This window comes from Tympanuchus pallidicinctus, unplaced genomic scaffold (genome assembly GCF_026119805.1).
Source record: "Tympanuchus pallidicinctus isolate F22 unplaced genomic scaffold, pur_lepc_1.0 scaffold8, whole genome shotgun sequence".
NCBI classification, from domain to species: domain Eukaryota; kingdom Metazoa; phylum Chordata; class Aves; order Galliformes; family Phasianidae; genus Tympanuchus; species Tympanuchus pallidicinctus.
The window spans coordinates 33,173,799-33,193,243 of record NW_026294802.1 but is presented as its reverse complement, the minus strand read 5'-3'; the positions used below and the strand labels follow the sequence as shown (position 1 = coordinate 33,193,243).

The following is a 19,445-nucleotide window of genomic DNA, read 5'->3' as shown; positions in this document are numbered from 1 at the left end:
TAAAATCACTTATGACCTGTAAGGATGTGTAAAATTATGATGAAGAACTACTATGTCACTGTACTTTCTTTGATACTATCTCACAGGGAGAGCTTGAACCCATGCTCAAAAACATTCATGCAGTTTTATGCTGTACCTCCCTAACAGATTTGTAAGCTGTCACATGAGCGTATTTCACTCGATAAATCTGCCAAGAAAAAGATGTATCAGAGAACATGTAATTTGAAAAGAATGTGTAGGTGGGGAAAAAAAAGCCTAGGTTTTCCACAATGAGTTGAAAGAAGTTTTTCCTCAGATCCACAGCCTATGTATTCATGAGCTCGAACAAGAAGCTTTCTTCATATTTAAGTTTTCAGGCTCATGGCTTCTTTGAACACACTGCATATTCAGTTCGTGCATATAACCCTAGTACTGCTCACACTGCTTTGCACTACAGCAGATCACTGTGGAACATGATGCCACATTAGCTGCTTTCTCAAATGTGCCCCAAAGCTTTGGAAAACTTACAGCTAAATGCACTCCATTTCCAAACTCTCCAAATAAGAAAAAAAACAAATGAGAGAAGCCAGGAACAAAGATTAGGAGAGATGTTTACTAGGGAAGGGCCACTAAAAAAATAAAAAAATAAAAGGTCAACATATCTCTTGCACAGTAATGTTGATAAAACAGAAAATATTAAATCTTTTTTCAACACCTTTGACTAGAATACAAAATAGCTAAGAGTTCTCCTTGAATGCATGCAGGCAGGAAGGATAACCTTGCTGCTACAGAAGTTGTCTTAGTGGAGGTGATTTTGCAGATACTCTTGCTATCTGATAGACATAACTACCTAGTCAACCTCCTTTAAGCTTTATTTAAATGCATTCAGACCTCTCCTGGAAACCAGAATACGTGCTTACCCATCTATAATTTTGACCTGCTTTTACTTGTACGAGACAGGGAACATGCACACAATTACTTCCGTTGATGTAACACAACCATACTGATGGTATTTGAAGACTCTAGAGGAGCTTTTACGTAGGCAGAACAATATTATCATGCATGCATCCCTTACACTGAAGGTAACCCTTACACTTTCCTTCAGCACTCTCACTGAACGCCGAGTCTAACAGCCTTAGCTTCAGATCGAGGCATTTAAGTTCTCTGTACTCTGTAAGACTGTCTAACAGCCATACTGAAAGACAAAAGCCTCAAGCTTCAAAGTCTACATTAGTAAATTATGGTGCTAGCTTACAGAGGTGAGTGACAGCAAGCAGAGGATGAATGACACTTATGCTTGTCTTTGCACGCTTACTGAGAACACTCCCTGCCACTTCACCAGTCCAGGAGCAATTAAGAGGAGAGCACCAGTAAGCACGGTCAGAAGCACAAAAGATGACTTTCTAATAGAATACAAGAGTTTAACTAACTAAACTGCAGTGCTACTACATATCCAGGTTTAATCACTGGGAGTTAATGTATCCAGTGTTCTGTGGCAAATACCTATTTTAGTCCATGGAATCAATCAGCAGTTATTCACTTAGAAGGAACAAAAAAACCCCTAACATCTTCTTAAAAAGTAAGATCTTCAGAGCAGTATGGCTGCTGACTGCAGTAAGAAAACCTGCTGGCACAGCGCACGTCCCTGGAGTTGTAATACTGGACATCTTCCACAATTAGACAAGCAAAATTGCAAATACCCTTACCACCTCCCTAGCTACCCCATTTTCAGTTAGGATCTACACAGGCACACATAAAAGCCATAAATTATCAGAAAAAAACAAAGATCATGTACAATTTGACTATGTACAGTTACATTTCAAACCAGATGCAACACAGGTTAGGAAAATGTCCAACTTGAACACAGATTGCTAGCAAGGTCACTGAGCATACAGTTGTAGTTACATAACAGCACCACGACAATGTAAACATCAAGCAAAACCTTTGAGAGTTTCAGGCTTTTTATTTTTAACTGTTCTGCAGTGCTCACAGAAAAAGTAAAATTCTCATGAAACCTATTTATATTCAAGAAAGAATATCCACTCCTTAAACAGCACCTGGTAACATATTTTTAAATGAGCAGGTAGTTTTGAAATCTTAATTATTCAAAAGGACTTAAAAATGACTGTTTTGTTAATTCTTTAGTTCTTGATTGATCATTAACAAAAACTAGCAGAGAAAGCAAGCCTTATGTAACAAGTTTCTCAAAAAGAAGAGAACTATTTATGTACTATTTATTAATACACAGCACCAGCACACTTCAAGTGGACACGTGCTTGTAATTTTTGCTGTCAGTCCAAGCTATAAAACCTCACCTCCTCAGAGGCAAAGCCTCTTCACGTTTATCAGAGAGCTTTAAAAGCACTTAAAAACTGAATTATCACTTTAGGCAATGCAGTTTCACGCACTGAAAAGGTCCAGGACCAGAGGAAGGCTGGGTGGTTTTACCCATTAAATATCACATGTGGAAAGAAGCAGCATAAGCCCTCTACAGCATTACAAACAATCCCCATATTTCTGCAGCAACAGATCCAGTTCATGTGTAAACTCTAAAGAGCAGAAGTTACTTTTATTCTACTTCTATAGCATTTCATGCCAAAATAAATTTGACATGACAACAAATTTAAGAGATGGCAAGTGAATGATACAGAACAAAAAGTTGTTTTCCTCATTGTCTATCAGATGCTTTTCAGCTCACTGTGAACACACTGGAATGCAGCAGCAAGCCTTCAGCCTACTGTAATGCTTTCTCTGTAACGTCAGTGCTGATTGCCATAACAACTACCAGCTAAAGAAGTCAGGATAAAATTGTGTATGAGAATTTCCTGTTCACTGCTGAACAAAAGCATTACAATTAATCACTTGCAGAACAGAAAATCTGGCAATAGGAGACTTAAAGTTTGTCACCTGTTCTGTGATTACAAGCCAGATTTCATCCAATAATTTCTGATAGTCTGAAGACCACATAAAATCTTAAGAAATGATCTGTGATACTGTCTACCTTTGATAATAAAAGAGCACAAAAATTAAGGTAAGAAACGAGTTAAAGAGTACATATACATATTACACATATAGGTACACACACAACCACCTTTCTAAAAGGATAAACTAAAATAACCATTTACTGCAGAAGAAATCTATTGCAAAGAAAGTGTCTTCTGTAACAACCTATTCAAAAGCACAAAAGAAAGACAAAGTAGCAACCCAAAGACTTTATGCATTGTTTACAAGGCACATAGGATGAAAAAGGATTAAACAGAAAGGAGGAACAAGGGGACAGAATCACAGAACTGCCAGGGCTGGAAGGAACCTCAAGGATCATGAAGCTCCAACCCCCCTGCCACATGCAGGGCCACCAACCTCCAAATTCAATACTAGACCAGGCTGCCCAGGGCCCCATCCAACCTGGCCTTGAACACCTCCAGGGACGGGGCATCCACAACCTCTCTGGGCAGCCTGTTCCAGCACCTCACCACTCTCTCTGTAAAGAAATTCCCCCTGACATCCAACCTAAATCTCCCCTCCCTCAACTTAAAACCATTTCCCCTTGTCCTGCAGTTATCTACCCTTCCAAAGAGTTGATTCACCTGCTGTTTGTAGGCTCCCTTTAGGTACTGAAAGGCTGCAATGAGGTCAGCCCACAGCCTTCTTTTCTCCAGGCTGTCCTCCAGAACAAGCCCAGCTCCCTCAGCCTATCTTCAGAGGGGAGGTGCTCCATCCTCTGATGGTCTTTGATTAAACAGAAGGATGAACAAGAATTTGTTCAAACAAGCAACTCAAAGGTTCCGGCCCTATCTACAGAGGTACAGGTCATCTAGTTACTAAATAATATATTTTTAAAAATTCTGAATATCGCTCAAGCCTTTCAGGAATGTTCTAGAAAAGTCATGATGTTATCAGACTTGTATTGTAAACTAACAGGAAAACCAACTGGCTTCAGCCCTAAGAGCTCATAGTGTGCGAAGCAGCCCATAAGTAAATAAGATTAAGCTTGACTGACGCTGCAATATTATGACATGTACATAATACTACCTGATTTTTCAGACAGCCATCATTGCTTTTTTACTGTTCCTTAAACTCCCTAAACCATTAACAAGGCATGATACCTAGTAAAAGCCTGCCACAAAGTACTACATCACATTAAGCAGAAAGTTTCCCACTGATATATTTACAAGCTGTTCATTCAGACACTTCTGTATGAAGTTAGACAGTGAAGCTTTCTTAAAAAAAAAATAAAAATCTATAACTATTGGACACAGTACAGCTTAATAACAGAAGAACAACACACAGTTTGCTTTTCAGTCTTACCTCAGCCCATTTAAGAATACAAGTCATGCAGAAAGCATGACTACAGTTCTCAGGAAAACCAATCTCCTGCTCCAGAAGGCAGTTCAGACAGATGGGGCACGTGTCACCGTCATGTAATAAAGTAGAACAGGAACAGCTTTCTTCTGTTTCTTCACCTGGTATTATTAACATTCACACTTAGAATTTTTGTCTGTTTTTGAAACAAAGTCCTTGTAGATTTCAGTAATAAGGTAATAAAATACAACCGTGCAGAGAGAAGAAAACTAATCAGATTTTCAAGTCTGCTGCAGTCAACATGCTGACAAGAGGAAAAGTTACAAGCATATATTCCAGATGGAAAATATCGTACATTTCTTAGAATGCTGTGCCATGATTTGCCATTAAAACAAAGGAAAGTTAGCCCTAGGACTACTAGAATTAGGAAAGCATCACAAAGTATTTCCCACTGACTATGAAGTCATTTACTTACTGCTCTTCTGAAAGCTCCTCATATAATTCACTGTATCCACAAAATACATTACTCCAGCATATCATCTATTCATCTCTGCATATACATTCTTTCCCTTCAGTTTTCTACTTTAAGAACTACTTTAATCCAAACATCCTCAGATATTTACCTAATAACGTACATTTAACAAAAATGGAAGCATTTTTTATTTATATTGGAAATAGTTTTATAATACCGACTGTAACAAGAACCATTCTTCAATGGTTTTCACTCTAAGTTAATTATTTTTTTAATAACAATTGCCATTCCTATTTTTGCCCTGCTATTAGAAATCAACAAGTGAAATCCAGAATTCACAGGCAAGGACAAGTGCACTTCAAAGGCTGAAGAAAAATATTATGTTGAAGCAGTGGTTACGTTTTCAGAACAAGCAGCATACCAATTCAGGAACAAATTCAAAATCTAACCTTTCACAGCTTGAACTTGAATAATATAACTCGGATGCTTTTATACACAGACTTTACCTTCCATGCCTTCATGCTTTTGACCTTCTGTATCTTGAATGCACTGCTTTTTGTTCCTCATCTTCTTACAAAGTAGTCTGGAAAACAGAAACAGTTTACACAGTTCATTTATGCTGCAACTTGAAGATAAAAATGCCCACTATGGAAATAATGAGCGCTCTCAATTTCATTACACTTTGTAGAGTAGAAACACACAACATTAAGAGTCAGATACACATCATTTACACTGTTTGCCTTTTATGAGTATCATTAATGCTGTCTAGCAACTGGTTCTTCCAACTTTAAAACTGTTTTTTTGTGCAACAAATGCAAAGTTTTTGCACATTTTAAGACTGCCAACAGTGCTTTAACTTTTGAAAGTTAAACACATTACTAAGATTCTACGCAAATCACTCCGTTTAACATTGCAGTAAATAACCTACTTAAATTGTCCTTCATAAATGGTTGAAGCAACCAAATTAAGTGCTCAAGAACGAGAAAAATTGGTTGCTTTCCACCTCTAACATCACAGTAGTTGTTGCAAGGGAGCAAAATGAAAGCAGCTTGTATTTGCTTCCTTCTTGCTTTTGTTTGCATTTGGAACTATTAACATCCAGGAAAGAAGGAAGGGAAAGATGTAATATCAAATAAGAGACCATTTCACCTGTGTTTGTCAGTGAAGCACCAAGAATAGCATGGACCATCCTTTTAAGAGGTATCCAAAGGAGTTGTATGGAAGAATAGCATAGACAGAAGATCCTTCAGATCCATTTCACAGAGGTTGAAAAAACTTGATATACTGCTCAATTAAGTAGCAAGTGTGTGTTCTTTGGATGACTTCTCTACAACATGCAGAATGAAATACGCTTGGAAAAACATTTACACTGAGGTCTGAATCTCTTGCATTTCAAACCCTGTGGTCACACTGGACATGCTATAAGCACCTGAAGTTCCAATCCAACAGCTCTACAGGACCAGCAACTTTGTTCTGAACTTTATAAAGCTTTTTAAATTTACTATTTAAAAGTACAAATTGCAGCTTCACAAATGACTGAATGACAATGAGCAAGATTTACTATATAAGCATTCAGGCCTGAGGCAAACTTACTGGTATCTCAAGCCCTACTCTCTAATGGCTTTACCAGAGCTGAGAGCACCACCATCACATTTGTCAGCTAAATCTCTATGGTGCATAAAAGCTACAAGGGCTGTTGCTTTGCTACCTGGATATCTGACAGTGGGAGAGGCAGAATTTGCCTCCTAAAACTTCTGATCGAATCTTTATTGTTTGATCTTTGCAGTAGCAAATGTTTTAATGATCCCTCTCAAAAAAAAACCAACAAAAAAAAACCCAAAAAAAACAATTGAGAAATGAGATGATCACAGATAACCATTATATCACACATTCCCTGCTTTTGCAGGCAGTCCAAGAAAGCAGGGCTCTAATCTGTGTGTCCCAAACTCAGGAAACATTTGTATATGATCTCTCAATTTAGACACATGATGCATTTGAACTTAGAGGAGTGATCTGTTTTGACTGCTCTGTTTACATAAAACACTGTATGTTAAAGAGAATGTCTGCTACTTCCATTTTCATTTAATAACTCAAAACAGTTTCAAAGCTGAAACAATAATCAGACACACACGCAATGTATGGGAACACACTTGGTTTAGAAGATGACAGTAACATCCTCTACTTCCATCTTTTTTTGGGTAGTATGAAGCAGGACTCTTTCCGGTCCTATGCATTTTGATGGTCTTTAAGAAACCTTGGAAGGTTTAAGACTCTTCCATCAGCAAGCATATTTTTAATGGAAAAAGCATCCTGATAATTAGACATGCGCAAAAACAAAGTTCAGTAAGTCATGATAGGACACAGAGCATCCTCTAGATCTCTCCATATGGACCCACCATGACCTGTGGACCACTGGAAGGCTGACATCCAACTGTTGATGAACATCTTAAGAACTTTCGCCCTGGACCATCCTAGAGATGGACTGAGGAAATGGCATTTCCAGTGGCAGCTGAACATTTGAAAAGCTTTTCACCTATCACTTAACAACGCGTATCCTGTAAGAAGAAACTACTGGGTGTTCCCAAGTGTACATCAAGAACCTCCAGTGCTCTTTTATTTGGAAAAACTTGCAAGTTGTCTACAGTACCTGAAAGGTTGACACGTTTCAAGTGACACCACAGTAATGTTGTTTGCCCTTCAATAAATGAGGACTGAACTGGGAATCTGGAAGCACTTATCCTGGATTTATTCCTTTTTGCAGAACTTCTTAAAAACAGAACCAACAGGCACTCTCAAAGGAGACCTTATAAAGAGGATCTTTACTTATGGTCTGTTTGACTTGCACCTTGCCTTCATTCACAAGAGGAATGTCATAGAACCAACAAACACAAAGAGAAAGCAAGAAACCAACTCTTAACGAAGAAACAGCTCTTCTCTATAGGAGGTTTAAGCCCATTTATGTAGACTCAGAGTCTAAAGAATCAGAGCTATTCAGGCAAGGAGACACTGCTGATTTAAAAAGTCCATCCAAACCCTCTAAGGATACAATTATCCAAGACAACTAATCTAAAAGCTGGCAGCCACCAAAAGAAGCAGCTCTGTTTCTCACCAACAGTGATAGTGAGCAGGCTCAGTTAACTAAGAGCCAAACGTGCCAAAGAAACAGCAAAGAACAGAATGGATGAGTGAAAAGATAAAACAGGACCTTCTCTTCTGATGGCAGCAAGGTGCTGGAATAGCTAAGACTTGTCCAACTTTCTCCCTAGAAGGATACACCAATATGGCCAACTCAGTCAGGAACTGCAATGGGCCCCCCAGGGCACTGATCATGGCACCAAGCCTGCTGAGCTCAAGAGGTGCTGCTCAACAGAATCACAAGCATTAACATAGCTACTGGGCCAATCCACACAAACACTGGCATTTCTGCAAGGTAGGAAAGGTATCATGTTCGACCAAAATCCCTAAAACCCATTCTCTTTCAAATATTCATCAAAAACACACTGAAGAAAGTTACCCTATACACGAGTACAGACTGTGGTATCACACAGCTGAGCCTCACTTTATGAGAAAGCTCATGAAGTCAAAAAGGTGCCAACTCTGCACTACTGGTACATTCAGGCTGACCACTAACTACCAAGATGGCCAGTGCTTAGGTAAACCTAGTTCACAGTCTAAGAACTAAATGAAGCTAGGCCTGTTAGCCAAGGCAAAAAAAAATAACTTTGGAAGTTGTAACAGCAACTCATTTCATCCGATGTATATATTCACAGCTAATACCTAACTTATAATTCAGAGCTACGTTATATCCCTTCTGGTTCTTCAGCCAAACTTCTCAGGTTTGTAAGAAAAACCCCTTTCTGCTCTGACAGGCAACAAACCATGCTGTAGTCAAGTCTCTGGCAGCTCCTGAGGATGCAGAAGTATTGAGGACAAAAGTCACAGATCTTCCCTAGGCATTGGAATAATGCTGCTGCAATAAAACTGCCATTCATAACACTGCTTTCCAGAAGTGTTCTGAATCAAAGACAAATCCCCAATCTTCACAGAAATTTACAGCTTGGCCCACATCAGCTCTAAGACAGAACAAATGCTCCCTGGGTTTAATGCGTGTCATGGAGCCACAGTTAATTGCCCACATGCAGAAGCGGGCTCATTTACAGTAACAAGGATGAACAGAAGGTTCTGAAGACTAATACAAGATGATGAAAACTATATTCACAAGTTAAGACTGTTCCATTTTGCTTTCCAAAACTATTATTTTCAATACTAGGCAATAAGCATTGTACTTGTTCCATATGCTGCTGACAGAACACTCAAGCACAGTGACAGACATAACAGAAATAAACAAGCAGTAGAAAACAGGCCACGTAACACTCTCTCGAAGTGTACAAGTCAGCAATAAGGAGTTTCTGCTAAGTAACCTATGACTAAATTGTGTGAAATTGAGATTTACAAATAACAGGAACTAATTGCAGTTAGACACTACTGTTATGGTGCACATAGCTCAAGCAACTACACCAAATCAGCGCAAACACTTAAGTCTGACTCTTGCTGCTGGAGGTCCTTAGCCACACGTACACTTCTGCACCCAGCAGGGTTAGTATTACATACCACAGCCAGCAGAAATGGCTCAGTCGTTTCCAAGAGCAGTTAAAAAGTGCTTTTTTTCTACCCGCTTGGAAACATCAATATTTTCATGCTTTCCACCAGAGAGCAGATACGTGGCAGTAGGTCACTGAGGCCAAGTATATTCTTGCCACACAAGCAACTCTTCCAAACCCAGCCATGTCAAAAACCTGGAAAAAAAAACAAAACTACATTTACTCAAACTTCGTTAGTCATTCTATTTACTTTTCCCCCATAAACTAGATCCGTGTTCAGCATACACTACTAACTTGAAGTTCGTGTCCCATTGCTACACGGCACACGCAACATTCCCACAAGATGAATGAGCATACTTCAGCCAGTGCTATGGCAACACAGCAGGACTTGCTGCAATCACTTCTCTGATGCTAAAGAAACCAGGAAGACATCTTTATGTTTCTTAATAACATCCTGAACACGCCCAAGGAGCTGGACTTAAACTGCAGGCATGCAGGAGATGAACTAAAAAGACCTTGCAAAGACAGTGAAAACTGGAAAAGCTAAGGCCTTTCAGCCGTAGAAGGAAAAAGGATTGCAAAATTCATACAGACATTCACACATAAAGCTAATACAACATACTAGAATTATGAAACCCACTGACTCATGTAGCATTTTATGGATTTACTTCAATGGAAACATGCAAAAGACTGCACAGAACCATACCCATTCTCTTGTTAGAACTATACAGAACTGAGTCCCCCATTAAAAGTCTGCTGCTCTTTTATTTCAAAGATCAGATAAAGCATTTATGATACCATATGCTCTTTTAGTAGCTATGAAAAGCTGAGTTTCTGTAAGAAGTAATTTCAGCTTGCAAGTGTTCAGACACTGATTTAAAAGCAAATCAAAAAGACAAAGAAAGTAACATGACCATTCAAACACACGTTTTGCCTCACAAAGCATGCTCTTAGAAAAATATTATGTGAAAGCTAAGATGTCAAAAACACAGCCCTCAAGATCCTTTTCACTTTGAATAGCAGTATTTTATAAGCATAGGTCAAAGACCCCTTATAAATCTTGCACCAGAAATGCTTTGCTTTTGGGAAGCGGTGTAAAAATAAAGAGCTTACAAAGGTTTTTATCATGACAATTGAAACGGCTTTGAGCACCACTGTATTTTGCAGAAAATCTCCTATGGTATTTGTAGAACAAGGCATTAGATGCCACTTGAGAAGTAGTAAGACAGATGGGGAGTAAGCAGTTCCAATTACTGTTCACTTGCTTTCACGGTTCTGACTCAGTGATCACTTTCAAGATAGCTAAAACAAGCAGCTGAGAATACAAGAAGGAGTGTGAGAAGGTTTCCTTGATGCTGATAGCGACAGACAAAATGTAACAGGAACTATTTGCCATGAAAGTGGGAAAAGCCAGACCTGAGCATAAAAACCTACATTGAAGAATCACAATTATATTGATCTAGAGTGAAGGATATACTTTATCTTCTTTGCTAAGATATCTTGATTTGGCAACATCTTGTCCTGTCTGTCCTAACAGACAGCTTTTCAATTGTTTCACGGGACTTCAATTACTTTCTGTTACACCTACCTGTCCACAGGGGCCACCACCTTTTGTGTCACAAGTAGCAAACTAAGAACATTCAAGAAAAGCTAAACTGCACAGAAGTGCTTATTCAGCGGCTGTATAGAAAGCAGAGTATTTCCTCCTCTGCCCTTCCTGGATCTTCACAATCACCCAAGTAATTCGTTCAAGCAGTCCAATTAACACTGCTCATCTGTTGTGAGAACACAAGCACCGAGTATCATTATGGCTCCATTCCATTTCAAGCTTTCCACCTCTCCTGTGGAACGCCAAAGGTAGAAAGAAGCGTTCACTGCTGCAGCACTGTGTTGCTGATAAAGGTATGGATGGACTCATGTGAGAACTTGAAATCCACCAGCATCTGGATACATCTTTGTTGTTAGAGCTGCCAGTCAAACAAAAGCCAAGCAGGAACACAGGTGTTAACTCACTTGATGCCAGCAATAATTCTGAACACTAGGAGCATCAGCCAAGTTGACTAATAGCACTTCTGAAGGAAAATCCACAGTTAAGTGGTACTTTAAGTCAGAGCAAGTGTATTTTAGTGGGAGCTCACCAATCCTTACATCGAGTGCACCAAGACAGCCACTACTGCTAGTGCCTCACAGAAGTGATCAGATACTGCAGTTTGCCACAGCACTTGGCTTCTGGAAACTGCTTCTAGAAGACTTCTTCAGTGTTCTACTTGATACCACGGGACTGAAGAAATATGAAATAATCTCAGAAATGTAAGAATGCCACCGGCCACAGAACAAAATTAAAACATTACCTGCACATGTCTGCTGTGATGGTAGACACTGCACACTGGTTGTTCCATATACCAAACTGTGACCTAATGCACAGACCATTAACCAAGTTATCCTCAAACCTCTTTAACCACAAATACACCAGAAGCAGACAAAAATTTGCTTTACAGAAGACCGACCAAACAATACCCAAAAAGTTAAAACTCAAACTGTGCGTGCTCCTGGGGAAGAAGGGTAACACCAGTGTTTCATCAAGACAATTTGTGAGAAAGCATTGCTCCATAAAAAGAAAATGGATGAAAATATTCACTTCAGCACTACATACACAAATGTAACATGCAGATACTCACATACCTATGGCTGCGTGCATAGTTGTTCATAGCTGCATCAAATATAAAATATATCCTAATTTTGCCTACTTCATAGATAATCAAACACAGTATTTTGATCATCCTTTGTCATATCAGTGAACAATTCTGCCAGCCTCAAAATGACAACTTCCACATTTGGTTAAGTTTAATTAGCTTCTCTTAAGAATTTCAGTTGGAGAAACAATCAGAAGTGTCATAAATATAAGCTGTAGGAAAGCAGTACGTTTCTAGAAGCAATGGGTTTTAAAAACAAACAAACAAAGAAATAAAACTCCAAAATAAAAACCTCCTCCCAGGGAAGAACTGTTGGTTGGACCTGGTACAGGCTACTGAAACACAGATTGTGCATATTCAACCTTTGAGAGTCCCCGCAACAGTCACTAGGCCTCTGGCACACTGCCTAGCCTATGTGTAGAGATGGGATGGATAGCTGCAGAATAGCAGAGCAGCACCTTCAAGGAACAGAAAGGCAAACAAGCGTTCACCTTCCAGCAGCTGCAACCCTCCAATTTATTTCAAGACCACAGCCAAGTTCCTACCCAAAGGAACCACGCGCGTTTGGTCCAACCCTCAGAGCCAGAAAGAGATGTTCACAGCTTGTAAGCTGTTTCTGTAGCCTCACCACTGGCTTAAAAATAATCACCATGCTCATATCCTCTCAGCGCGAGCTCACTACTCTTCCAGGTAAGGCAGGTACATACAGATGAAATAAAGTGTACCCACGCTGCTGAAAAGCCATGAACCAGCCCTTGTTCTGAAGTACTCTTTATGTAATGTGCACATTAGAAACCTCTGAGATTTACAGCTACAGGAGAAACTTTAAGGCATATTATTTCCACGTTTGCAAGATAGGCAAATAAAGACAATAAGAACAGTTCTGATATGTATAAAAGCTATTTTCCTCTTCAGCAGTTTGGCAGATAAGCCATTTTAGAATTCATTCATACAAAATGTTGCACCAAAGAATCAGTTCAGATGTCAGTAGGAACTAGAGTGCAACTTATTTACAGCAAAACTGAAGTGGAATGACATTATATAGCAGACTTTAAATAGGTTTTACACATTTTACTATGCTCAGCATGATGGAAGATTGAGAGCATTCCACAAAGAATTCCTGTAACAGGTAAAAACACGTTTGTAACCAAAGCACTCCATATCATGAGCAGAACCATCTATAAGGCAAAGGCCAGAACTCACACATATGATGCTATTCAAACTTCAGTCAGGTGAGAGCAAAAGAATCTTTATCTCCTGGATGTTTCAGAGGGACAGCTACATAACCACAGAACATAAACTTACATCTTCATATTGAGGCTAACTCAACAACCATCACACACTGTGCTTTGAGCACTGTACACTAAAGCTCAAAAACCTCACTAAATTCCTAGAGAAGCATTCCCAATCTTGAATATGATCTGAGCCTGAGATAAAGTAGTGATTTCAGCTTTACTGTTTACAGAGAAGGTCTGAAAAACACTCTTTCTTGATCTCTCTCTCACCAAAGTGATTTTCTGTTTTTGTAAAGACAAACTTACTGTCCATTCTGCCTACTCACAAGTAACTTTAAAGCAAGTGAACCATGGAAAAAATCCTGTATATTTCTTATTTGGTCCATTTACCACTCTAGAACTTACCACATTAGCAACTGTGAGCTATTGAAGAAATGTGCAGAAGTCCAACACTGCGACTTCATGTAAAAGCCTAAAAAGCCCTTCCCCCTCCCACATTTCATCTCCTCTGAGGAAAACAAACAAAAACCTTAATATTCCTAAAATCTCTAAAAGAAGTCACTGGAATCACTTCCAACTCCTCTCCACAGGGCAGGAGCATTTTTGCGCATTTCTAAATACAGCTTCCTGGTCGAACAACAAAAATAAATGCTTAAATTTTGATTAATCAATTAAATCACAGCATTTTTAAGTCACTTTGCCATTTCATTCAAGGAAATCACTGCTTACGTTAAGAAGGAAAGAAACTATGGTGAACTGACTAGAGACTTTCCGCATTGCTTTCCCGTGACAAGAAGCTTTGGATGCCCACCGCTTCACTAAGCTAAACTACCGCTCCCTACGATCCAAAGGAGAGTTAAGCACTCACTACATTAACGATTCAGAAGTGTAACACGAGCCGCGAAGCTAACAGGACTTCCCTTTAAGGTCACCCGAGCCCCAAATCCTTTAGAAGGGTTATTCAATCAGCAGAGCCGTTCCGATCCGTTCAATGACTACGGCTTGAGCGACCATACCGGTTTCTGCACGTTTTCAGGAGGCGGTTCTTCCCGGCGGCAGAGCCCAGGCGCTGCTCTTAACGAACCGCTCCGCCCTCCCGCCTTATCGCGTTCTCATTAACAACTCGCGGTCGACTCGCCGCGTGACACAAAAGCATCATGGGAGGGAAGGGAGCGGGATCGGCCTTACCCGAATTGTCCCGTTTCAAAGTTACCGAGGCGGAGACGGGCTGTCAGCGCGGAGCTCCGTGCAGCCCGCCGATGCCGCTCACCGCTCACGAAGAGCCGCGAGCCGCACACCGCGCTCCCCAAAAGGGTCCCGCCGCTCCGCACACAACCGGAGGAGCCGCGCCGATGTCGGTCACTCCACGCAACTTCCGCCAACGCGCGCTCCGGGCCCGCTGGCGGCACGCTTCCCGCCGGACGGAGGAGCTTTGTTCGCCGCTACGCTCCACGTGAACCCGCCGGGGGCCCCTCCTCCTCCCGCCCCGCCAGCACTCCCCTCCGGCCGCTCCGAACAGGCGGCCCCGGGGCGCCCCTTTGTCCTCCCGAGGTCGCGCGTCCCGTCCCGAAGACCCCGGGAAGGTTCCGTCGGAGCCGTGCTCGGGTCCCGCCCCCCGGGCCGCGGAGGGAGCGGGCGGGCTCCGAGCGGCGGTGGAGGACCGGTATGAACCCGCCGCTGTTTACCTGGCGCCGCGGCGTCCTCCAGGGCGGTCACCACCATGGAGCGGAGGCTCCGCTTCCCCCGCCCCGCGGAGGGCCGGCAGGGCAGGGCCGGGGCTGGCTCAGCGGCCGCCGGGCCACATGTCCGCGCGGCCGAAGGGCAGCGCCGGCGGGGGCCGCGCGGGGGCGCTGTTCTGCCGTCTTCCGCTTCGAGAGGAAGTGAGGAATGAACAGCGTGGCGGCGCGGCCGAGAGAGCATTATGGGAAAGGTCCTCCAGCGCCACTTGAAGGGGGGAGGGGCGGGGGACGGAGGAACACGTGACTCGCCGCCTGATGGCGGGCGGGGGCGCCTCCTGCTGGCGGCGCGGGTTCGGGGAGCAGTGCAGTGTGGAGCAATGCAGTGTCGGAGTGCAGTGACGTCATCTGAGCGCGACGCGTGAGGGGCGGAACTGCTCCTCCTCCGTGCCGAACATATATATGTATACATGTATATGTATGTATATGCATGCATGTATGTATTTGTATATGTATATGTGCATTTAATAACAGCGGATCTGGGCAGCTGTCTGTTGGGGCAGAGTGGGACAGAGTCCCCCTGGGGATAGCGGAGGTCTCCATGTGCTGGGTTACCTGGCGACAGCTGTTGAGGTACACGAGAGCTGTGACAGGCCGGGTACAGGGGCTTTTGGCTGCCAGGCTGCCTGCTGTGTGGTGCTAGGCGGCCACCTGTCTCCGTGCCAGCCTGCTGGCAGCCCCTGGCGTACATACAGGGCTGCTGCGGGCATGCTGGACACGTGGCTCCTGCCCTATGCCTCCCTTGCTGAGAGCATGGCATCGTCAAGCAGAGGGATGTCCAAGCTGGTGTGGGTCAGTGCACGGTCCAGGGCATTGGTGTGTCCCGAATGACCAAAGTAAGGTCTGCACTAGTGTATGTCCATTGGTGACTTTAGTTGCCATGATTACTGGCAGAATATTAATTAAGGATTATCTCAGGAGAGCTTGAGTTTAGTCACAGCAGCCTGCAGGGACAGTGTGTAAGAAGAATTACGGAATGAAAGGAAAAGACTTTTCATTAGCAGGCTGCAGAGAAATGTAATAAGAAGCAAGACTGTAGTGATAAGTAGGAAAGCACAGATGGAAGGAGAAAGATAAAATGTCTAAGGTAAGTTTGACTTTAAGGGTTATTAAGGTTAATGAGTGCTATCATTTAAATAAAGGAACAAGCTATTTTGAAGGATGGGATGAAAGAAATCCCCGTTGCAGGTTAAGAAAGATGACTTTCAGTACTGCATTTTGAATAGACTGAAATCTTGGAAGACCCTCAGACCAGGCACTGAAGCAATTAAGAAAGGGGAATAGTGGGGGAAATCAACTATGTCTTTGATTAGTTGGCCACTGAGGTGAGGTTTGGTTGTAAGGAGGGCATACTATACTGAACTGCTGCATGTTTTTACTTATTGTTGAATTTTTTTAATTAAAATTACTACTAAGTCACTTGGGATTCAGAGATGCGTTGGAAACTTTGGTATTCACTGTTTCTGTCCCAAGTCAAAAAGACCTTGCTGTCATCTGCTCATGGTGCACAGATCATATTGCACAGAGGAGCCAGGGAAACTGAAGAGGGGTATCTGTGTGAGAGAGGAATGCAAGAACAAACACTCATCATGTCTAAGGTGCTATCTGTCCTTTTTTTTGATCTTCTGATTGTGTATCTTACATGTGCAGAACACAGGCATCCCTATCCTTTCCAGCACTGACCTTCATACCTACTCGTACAACTTCAAAATATATTAGTTGAGCTGCTTTGGCCCTTTCTCATCCACCTTTGGAGGTACGTATTGCACATACACACACAATTTACAATTGACAGAAAAACCTGGGACTTTACTGCTGGCAGCCTTGACTTTTTATACATGTCCACAAAGTTCCAGCCCTCAGAGGTTTCCAGTCCCGCTGGGGCTGAAAGATAATGCTCTTTATTTGGATGTCTGCTTCCAGAACCAACTTGTCAAGGGTGAGAAGGCAGTCAGTTCTGCTAAAGAAAGAAAGAGTGCGAGCTGTGGCTTCTTCTGCCTGCTCTGTGCATGACAAAAAGGAGAGTGAGTAGTTTAGGTTTTGTACAAGTAGAGGGTTGTGAACTCTGATTTTCTACTAACTCGTGCAAATCTTATGGTATAGGCACATTCGTGAATTTATCAGACTGCACTCATTCAGGTACTTGTTAGTATTTTTCTTAAAAATTGAGAAGGGAGAGCGATTTGGCCTGAAGGGGTAGATACAATAAATTGGGAATAAAGGTGGACAGGAAGAGAAATACTAGGCTAGGACAAAGTGAATAGCTACAAAAGTAAATCATTTCAATTTTGATTAGTGGAAAAACTGGGAGCACCAGATAATTAAGTTGTGTTACTAGATGTATCTTTTATTAAAATGAGACTCTTACTTTAGTAATCTTATGATTTTTTAGGCAAGCTTATGGTTTTTTTTTTACAATTTCATTTTCTTTTTCACACTTCAGAAGTGGTAAAAACGCAATTTCTTTAGTGTGTTTTACCTGCTCTAAGCTTAAAATATTCTTACGCTGATGCTAGAGATTGTCCATAATAAAGGTAGACACCACAACTCATAAATCCTTTCTTAGATTAAAGCTGGGACTAGTGAAGGCAGCTGCTACTACCAATTGTCTTTTGTAGCTAGACTTGAGTATAACTGTTTTTGGTCATATTTTCTCCCCCTGTGTCTTTCTAAGAAGGATGGGGGGAGGATGTAGGATGTGAGAGCAGTTTGGTAGTCATCTCATGCCCTGCCAAGGTCAACCCAGCATAAGGCACATATTTTTTAGAAGTAGGAGTCCCCTTTTGTTTGTCCTGTTTTGGTTGGAGTATGTACTCTGGATACATTTTCAGAATTTCCCTATAGACACAAGAACTAGGAACTTGCCTGAAGCTGATTTTCTTATTGACTGTTCTCTAGCAAGGACAGCTTTGTGTGGAAGATTAAATGGAGCTGTACTCATGCTGCAGTTTTGAGAATGGATAGAAAGCAGATCAGTCAGAAGGACACTGGAGGACATATGCAGGGCAGACTTTGTGAATGAGGTTATGAGCATTTGGAGAAATGGACAACAGTAAGTATTTCTAATATATAGGGTGACTTTCAGAAATAAGAGTGGTATTAGGAGGAGGGAGGGACATTAATGATGGCAAGGAGATTTTGATGATAATACGGTATATCAAGAGAAGGTGGTGCATGAAGGGAGCAAGCAGGGCATGGTAAAGACTGGGACTCCTTGGACAAAGTAATAGCTATGCATGAGTGCAGAAATTAGGATTAGCATAAAGAGCAGAGGGGAAGGTGGAAATACTTGTATTTTTGTGTTGTAAATTTGAAATATTAACTTTAAGTATTCTTTATAATTGAAACAATCCTGTGCCACTTACCATTTACATACTGTTGCAAGAAAGGCAACTGACCTTACTGTTATTACTTTCTCAGCGTAATAAAACAGAATGAGCTTGAATTGGTATTTTTGGAGACTCAAAGCTTCCAGTACTACACTGCGTCTCTGAAAGAGATAAAGTGGAAAAGATTTAAAATAATAGATTGTTCTTCCTTTTGAGATTGATTGATGAAAGCTAACAAAATATTCCATATCCAGGGAACGAAAGAACCATTGATGACATATTGTTTTGGCTACCTCTTTTCAGATACTCATTTGAGCAAAGAACGATTCATCTATTTGGCACTTGTATTTGAACTTTTGAAGAGTGTAGATATATTCAAATGACATTAAGAAAATAAAAGTCTGTAGTGGACTTTGAGAGTTTATTCAGAGCTCATTTACCCTTTCTGCCCCCGTGTAGAATCAGCTATGATTGCTTCTTTGGTTGCTTCTCTGTTCAGTTTGTGCTTCAAGACCTCTCGAGGTGGACTCTCTCTTCCAAAACTTCATCAAGCAAGCAAGTTCTCTGGTTAAAAATTTCCACTTTCAGACTAATTCATAACCTGGATCCTTCCCTTTGCATCTGAAGCCCGAAGTTTTAGTCCTGTTCACGATGGCCACAGGGAACAGATTGTTCCTTTTCTCTTTGTAACAGATTTTTATCTGCTCTTAACTTAAAATTTCTTCTCAGTCTTCTTCTTTTTATTTATTTATTTATTGGCTAACTAGCATGAAAAGGCCTACTGAAGTCAAATACATCAGTCTTCTGTCTCTCCTGTCCAGAGGGCCTCGTACACTGCTACACAATGAATTTGTCATTTACGTAACATCATGTGATGTTTGTTTGTATCTCAGTATCTTTGCAGTACTTACAAGTGGGTTGCCTGATGACTTTTTCCAGACATTTCCTGGAAATCTCTTTTCTTCCACTTTCCAGCAATGAATTTTGATCATTGCTTCCATTTCAGGCTCAGCTTTAGATTATAGTTAGATACCACTCAAACAAACAAACAAATTAAAAAAAAAAACCAGCAACCCTGGAAATAAGCAAGGTGGTGTA

The 19,445-nt window shown here is 41.3% G+C and overlaps 1 protein-coding gene across 5 annotated transcripts in view; it reads right to left on the bottom strand.

Annotated features, from left to right (window-relative positions):
• The window catches only part of SCAF11 (SR-related CTD associated factor 11), a 41,227-nt gene extending 26,110 nt beyond the window's left edge, over window positions 1-15,117 (bottom strand). The window contains exons 1-4 of one of the 5 annotated variants that reach the window (XM_052669136.1): window positions 14,968-15,117; window positions 9,365-9,549; window positions 5,260-5,336; window positions 4,288-4,442 (exon numbers count right to left, since the gene is read on the bottom strand). In XM_052669136.1, the coding sequence (XP_052525096.1) occupies window positions 4,288-4,442; window positions 5,260-5,320 (216 nt within the window). In that variant the 5' untranslated portion in view covers window positions 5,321-5,336; window positions 9,365-9,549; window positions 14,968-15,117. Of the gene's footprint in view, window positions 1-4,287; window positions 4,443-5,259; window positions 5,337-5,902; window positions 6,011-9,364; window positions 9,550-14,470; window positions 14,604-14,967 lie in introns of those variants that run through there. The other 4 variants (XM_052669131.1, XM_052669133.1, XM_052669134.1 and 1 more) reach the window with 4 other exon arrangements.
• Window positions 15,118-19,445: the final 4,328 nt, after the last annotated feature.